General features: G+C 39.0%; 1 protein-coding gene across 4 annotated transcripts; it reads right to left on the bottom strand.

Moving 5' to 3' along the window:
* Positions 1–2,740: 2,740 nt before the first annotated feature.
* Positions 2,741–6,776, bottom strand: LOC112274017 (uncharacterized). Of its 4 annotated transcripts, XR_016499793.1 has the most exons (3): positions 6,146–6,776; positions 3,786–4,492; positions 2,741–3,387 (listed from the first exon to the last, which is right to left on the bottom strand). XR_016499793.1 is itself a non-coding variant. In XM_073529719.2 (2 exons), exons 1-2 carry the CDS (start codon positions 6,170–6,172, stop codon positions 4,163–4,165), a joined length of 357 nt encoding a protein of 118 aa, XP_073385820.1. In that variant the 5' UTR covers positions 6,173–6,776; the 3' UTR covers positions 2,741–4,162. The 4 variants fall into 4 exon arrangements, 1 of the variants encoding a protein (XP_073385820.1); XR_016499792.1 differs by having other exon boundaries at positions 3,786–6,773; XR_016499791.1 differs by having other exon boundaries at positions 2,741–5,014; positions 5,119–6,773.
* Between the last annotated feature and the right edge of the window lie 360 nt (positions 6,777–7,136).

Below are 7,136 nucleotides of genomic sequence, written 5' to 3'. Positions count from 1 at the left end.
AACATATGTGATACATCGTCAACTTATTGGCCAAGTTTTTAACCTACCAATCACCTACAAACACATAAAAAATCAAATATGTGTCTATATCATGGATATATATCTAATTTAATTATTACCTTGAATAGATAGAAGTAGATAAAAATAAATAAAAGTAGATTGATTTTATAATACCTTCTAGAGAAGCTTCCTAAAAGCTTTCTAGATACTGTTTTGACTTTATATGTGTTTGAAGTTGATTAGTAGGTTAGAAACTTAGTCAACAAGCTAATCATGTGCCATATTTGTTGGTAGCTTGTAGAATAAGCTAACTATGTGGTGCCCATATAGAAAACTTGTCTTGCAAGTTAAGATATATGTCATGAAAAATCAATACATTTTTGGAGATCCTATAGAATATCACCACATAGATCTTAGGTAGATAGTAAATATAGAGGCAAGAATAAAGCCTTCTTTATTCTTTTCAACTTCTTTCTTGTTTCTATTCTAGTTTTAAGAGTCTCTAATTTCCTTGTCTTTTGGCAATAGCTATTTGAGTTTTTCATTTAATATATATACTTCTTTATTTCTATTTCTTTGAGAGAGTCTCACTTATTTATTTGCTTTCATCAAGTCTTTGTCTGTGATAGTCTATAAAGCTTCTCAAAAGCTTTTTTATAAGAAATTATCAAATCTATTTACTTCTACTTACTTCTATTTAACTCTTTTAATGTAGATAAAGATGTATGCTTGTGATATAAAATTGAATTATAAATAAGTCTTGAATGTAATTATCTTAGTTGATTTAGAAATTATTTTATTATTAATAAGAATTAATATTTAATTATCAAGCTTTATATCCACATTATAATTTTAGCTACATTTTTTACTTATAAAAATCTAAAAATATTAATTAATAGTTTAAAAAATCATAAAAAGAGCTTCATATTTTTTTAGTTATTTTTATAAAAAGTAAGTTTCTTTAATTGATTGAATTAATTATATTGGTAAAAAATTTAATAAAATAGAAATAATTAGTTTTAAATTAATATTATAATATTAAATATATTATAAAAAAATTATAATTTATTTAAAATTTATTTTAAAATGTTAAGAGCAATTTTTAAGCCCTTGGTAAAAATAATTTTTACCACATTAAGAGGCTATTATGAAGAGATTGAGTAAGATTATAAGGCCCTATAAGGTTTATATGCTAATTATGTATTTTTTAATACTATAATATTGTCTATATATATATATATATATATATATATATATACTAATAAAAATTAAGAAGACCAATATCATTAAATAAACCAAAAATTAATCAATTGCCACAATCATATTTTTTTTAAAATATAGTTTATTGTAATTTAATTACTACTACATTTTTTGCTACTCCTACCACATTTTATCATGTACTATATGTCATTATATTTATTTTTAATGCCACCATAAATTACTTTAAACTTGTGTTGGACACTATAATGTATTTTATAAAATACTAAAATAAACATCTATAAAGAATAGGTACTTTATTTATTATAGTGTGCATTAGCAATGTTCCATAACATACATTTTGGTGAGCAATGTAAGTTTAAATGAGCTTGTGGTAGCATTAGCAAAAATTATGATGTGATGAAATATAGTAGATGATAAGTTATGGTAGTAGTAGCAAAAATATACTAGAATTAGTAACACCATATAGTAGTTACATAAATAATATTAAATATAAATAATTAAATAGATAATTACAACTGTTTTTATTATAAGATTCCTCACAATCTTATATACTTCTTATAAATGTTTTTGTATGCTCTTCTCACATATTCTTCTCATATGCAATGTATCCACCACTCTCCTAAAAACAAATTGCTCCATGTTTCTTTATTTTTAAGCTTGATATTACCAACATCTTTAGAAATTGTAATGCTTTAATTGCTTACATAGAAAAGGTGGGCATTGTTGTAAGTTATACAATTGTAATAAAATATTCCAATACCTTCTACAATTGCTTTCAGCTAGACAATGACTATTGCAAGGTGTGGGTAGCATGTGGTGGATGACAAGTTGTGGTGGCATTAGCAATACCCTATAAAAATAATGAAGAGATTATTCTAACATATGACAATATAATTTTTAAAATTTTGTTGAATATTTTGATAATTTTTAAATAGTAATACAAAGAAATTGTACGATTATTATTTTGAATTTCATTTCCTTTTGTGTCAGCTCGTACAGCAACCCCGAAGTGCACAATGTTGTAGCCTGCAGCCCTAAACTGGCTAGGTCTGCCTCATGGATTTCTGGAACTAGTCGGGTGCAGACTCTGAAGCATAAGAAGTTGGATCTCCTACTGTTTATACCAACCAGGTCTAGATGCTTGCCACGCGAAGTATGATATGTGCAGAGACTAGATAATGAGCAAAGCGTATAACTTCATCACCCAAACAGATGTTCGTAAAGATTACTCATTAACTAGTCTTTCAAAATAATATAAATGTCATTAAATTTCCTGCACCTACAGGTTACATCTAATACGTCATCCACAAGGATCATTAGATGTCCCTTGAGGCAAAGTTTTCTAGAACCTTTGTCAACACGTGAAAGTTCCTGCAAAGAAATTTGGGGCATTGATCAAGTGCCCTCGTCGGTCTGTGTTACATTCAACTGCGGTCAGCACCAGCGCAGCCAGCTGGTTTGGGCTGCAATCATGGTACTGATCTTATTAGTTTTCATACAGGAGATTCTGAACACAATGAGAAGTCAAGTTATCCATACATGATTTATTATTCCAGGCTTTGAATTGAGGTTCATATTGCATTGAGGAGTACTTCAGTACAATGGATTACAATTCTTGAACCTTGCGCAACGCGTAGAATTGGCAAGAGTTAATGTAGAGTTTAGATTCCTGAACGCCAGCAATGACCCCTGGCAGAAGTCTTGGCAAACTTCACAGGTGGCATGTAGGGAGCCAGGCAGATTCAAGATTTGCCCATAATTTTGTACCCCTTTTCCAATATTCTTAATCGAGGTTGCTCTGCAGTCGTATTTCATCAGAACGTTTTCTACCCTTGGACAATGAGGCCTCAGCTCGACGTCGATGCTCAAGCATACGATCAACTCCTGAAAGAGAATTGAGAGAATCAGAACTTAAGGTTGCCACAGGACGGCGCTGGTTACGGGAAGACTTGAGGCCTGCTTGACTCCCTGAACGCCAGCTGCAAATCCTGGCAAAAACCTTTAGCATGCTTCGCAGGTGGCATACAGGGAGCCAGGCGGATCCAGTATCCCATATTCCGTGCTAACGCCTTCCAGCTGCATTGATTATGCTTGCGTAGTTGATGATTTTTGCAACTGGCCGTGCATCGAACAGTACTTCTCCCCACAAACAGTCATTATACCCGTCTGCAACGAGGTTATGAATTTCAGAACAGAAAGTGCCTCAGCAATCTCTGCACCGAACTAACTTGCAAGAAAAGTACTACCTAAAGTAGAAGATAATTAATCCTCTACTGAATAACCTCAGCACCCAAAATCTTGACCTACATATGATTTGCCCTATCATATAGCCTGTCTGACACCCAGCCCACCATCCTGGGAAATAATTGGCGATTTTTGAAGGTCACATGCAGAGAGCCACGGGGGACCTAATATTTCCCATTTTGTGTGCTTCTTCTCTTCGTGAATTCATGTATATGTATAAACTTGATCCGTAGATATAAACTTTCACCTGGAGTTATCTGATTCCTCTACAATAACCTTACCTGGCCCCGAATTTGTAAGTTAAGGGAGATGGTAGTTACCTCAGTTAGATCCCACTTCGACGTCGGTGCAAAGCCCAGATCGATTAGGCATGGAAACGCTTAGCAAGAGCTTAGAATTGGGCATTACAGACTATGGCAAGATTCAGAGTCTGCTTGGCTCCCTCCACGCCAGCTATGAATTCTAGTAAGTCTCTTCACAGCATTCACAGGCGGCATGCAGGGAGCCAGGCGGATCCAACATCGCCAGTTTCTGTGCTGCTCGTCCTACATTCAGGGTTATGGTTGCCTTGCGGACGTCTTTCAGCTGGAAACCATTTACATGTTGATGACATATGCCTTAGATGGAAGTCCTCAGTTCGACCCCAATTCTCAAACTTATGATCAAAAGGAACTTGTGAGTGAATCAATCCCAAAACTTACTGTTGCACTTGAGCGGTGAAAGTCATGGCAAGACCAATGGCCTGCTTGACTCCCTGAGTGCCAGCTATGAATCCTGGCAAAATGTTCAACAAGCTTCTCAGTTGGCATACAAGGAGCCAGGCGGATCCGATATCTCCCCATGCTGAACTAAACCTCCTGTGCAGATAGGCAACTGCATGCTTCGTATGTTTGATTAAGCGCCTAGAATGTGGTTCTTCGAGGCACAAGTTCGGTCCCCAATGTGGACGTGAGAGCACATTGCCTAAACCATATTTAAAGTTGTTGAGGTCGCTAAACTTCGAGCTAACAGCAATGTATACATCAACCTGCAAAAAAAAAGGGTTTAAGCTGGATTATTCAGGGTTTGTCTGCTTGAAGTGCGCTGCGAAAAACCTGAGCATCAGGCAATCTTGTTCATACATTGACCACCAGAATCGAAATATCTAGAAAGCTTCTAATCGTACTTAATTGGCTTGTGCTAGCAACAACGTATCGGCAAATTGGAATCCAATAACGGCTTGAGGAAGTTGCCGCATTGGAGGATGAGATAATCTGTCGCTCAGTTCCCATCGAACTGCCTAGCCACGGGCGTCACGCCAAGAACATTCACAACCATAACTCTCAACCTCTTCGCAGAGACTGACATCTTGAATGATATCTTTTCGTTTCGTGACAATTCCTCTCCAACCCACAAATTAGATTAGATGTACGAAACCCATCGACCGTCAATCGCATCGGGCATGCATTTGCTCACACTCCCATTTGAACCGTCAGAACCGCCCCAGCAGCTCTGCATGACACACCTCTCTCATTGCGACATGTATCCCCAGAGCGATTGAAGGGAAGAACTGCAGGACACCGTACAATACCCGCTTTAGCCGCTCCAACCGTAGAAATGTGAAGTGCACTGAAAGAGAGAGAACTGGAACCAAAAGATGTAAAAGTTTTATACCAATCGGGTTGCAGGATCAATCGAGCAGGTTCGATGTATGGTACGTCACCGGGAAAAGCTCACTAGAAACCCGAGGTGCGGGGGGACGACGCTTGTGCAGCTGGCAGTAAAATGAATTTCTCTGGGTGAGTAAAGCGGGGACAAGGTCACACAATCGGTGAAGCACATTGAAGGCGCATTGCGAATCAATACGGATCCTCCGACTCGGATCCTCCCCCGCCCCTCCCTAAATGACAAGAAGATCGATACAGGAACCAAAGCACGATTTTGGACTGCGGGAGCACAAGATTGCCCCCGATTGCTGCAATCGAGCTCAATCTTGCAAGAAATGTCCTGTCCTTCTCTCTTACATTCATTGCATACTGTCGCCATAAGTTTCAAACAGCATATGCTTCACATTAGACGTCGTCCGCAGTTGGATCCGAAAACAAACCATAAACCTATCACACTACAAAACAAGGAGAGCACACTACAAAACCTATCACAGTCCGAATCTTAGCAAGCAAAACCTGCACTGGCTCGACTGAGGTGATTTCATTGTAACGAAATGGAAGAGGGGAAAGTGTACAACGAGTCTCTCACTACTTTCTGAAATCCTGTAAATGCAATCGCTTCAAGTCTGTGGATTTCATGACATTCCTAGTATCCGGATGTCGCCCAAAATTGGACGGCAGCTGCAGGAAAGACTACAGTGTCGTTTCTCGGACATTCATCATCTGACTCCCTTCTCAACTTTCAAACTGTAGGGTTGCAACGAACGCGCAGTCATCGAGTTCGATTGAGAAGAAAGTTGCAAGCAGAATGCACCATGAAGGAACACACAAACGCATGGAAAAAAACGCAGGGGCAGATTTGCGGAAGCCAAGCTCTCTCAACGCGTACATTGTATCGACAATTACGGTGATGCACCCCACAGAATTCGCTAGCGACGGCCCCGCAAAGCTAAACTTCATGACAAGTCGAGGCAGTTTCGCAACCGGTGACTGAAGGCATCTAACGGACCGACTCAAAGGGGCAGCGAGCTTACAACAGTTGCAGCGTCGCGAGCCTGCATTCTGTGAAACCTCAAACCAAACCAAGGCTAGTTTCACGTAACCATGAAAGACCATCGTTGGAGACGCAAGTGTCTTCTGCAGCGGTCCGCGGCGCCACTTATAATCCACCTCCGTGCGTGGCCACGCTGCTGCAGCAGGGCATAGTGGGGGAGGAAGGGCCGGGTCCATAGCTGCTGCTGCTGCTCCTGCTGGCGTTGGGGAGCGTAAGCTTCGCAACCAGTCTCCCGCTCAGCTCCCGTTTGTCCTACTCGGTCTGTTGCGGTTGCGGCCTTGGGCGTCGGTAGAAACCCCCCGCACCATCGTAAACCCCTTCTCATGGAATCACGGCAACACCCACTTCTCCGTTTTCTAAAAAAAAACACCAATTTACACTCCTCAACTCCTCGTCTAGCCCCTTCGTGTCTGCTTTGTCTTGGGAGATCCGATGGGATTTCCCCCTCCACGATGCACACAACCTCGCCACCAGTTGCAAATGCAGCTCATGTTGTTGCTCGTTGCAGTCCAATTGGCTTCAATTGGCACTTCCACAATGGCAATGCAGTGAGCACAATTCGCGTAGCAATTGGTTTGATGTGCCAGGCATTGCATGTTATTTGCTGATCCACAAATGGGTTCATGTTCTGGTCTCTGTTTCATAAGCCATTTGTGTGTTTTCATTTTTGTATTTGTTGGTGTGTGTGATTTGAGTTTCAAAGCAAATCCTCTATTTGATGTATTTGAGTGGCATCTTTCCTTGATTTATAGATTCTATTAAATGTCAGAATATATGTAATTACATTCTCTCTATGTTAAAATTTATGTTTCTAGAAGGAGAATGTTAAATGGACCCAAGTTTTTTACTAAATTTACCCACTCATCCTAACAATCATGAAAAAAAATAATGACCTCTACATTCATTTTTCCACTATTGGATCTACAACCAATAAAAACCAACCACATTCATCATGTTTACCATATTCTTCA

Source organism: Physcomitrium patens, chromosome 21 (assembly GCF_059467195.1).
Source record: "Physcomitrium patens ecotype Gransden chromosome 21, ASM5946719v1, whole genome shotgun sequence".
Classification (NCBI taxonomy): Eukaryota; Viridiplantae; Streptophyta; class Bryopsida; order Funariales; family Funariaceae; genus Physcomitrium; species Physcomitrium patens.
The sequence above is the reverse complement of the archived record's forward strand: the minus strand, read 5'-3'. Positions and strand labels throughout refer to the sequence as shown.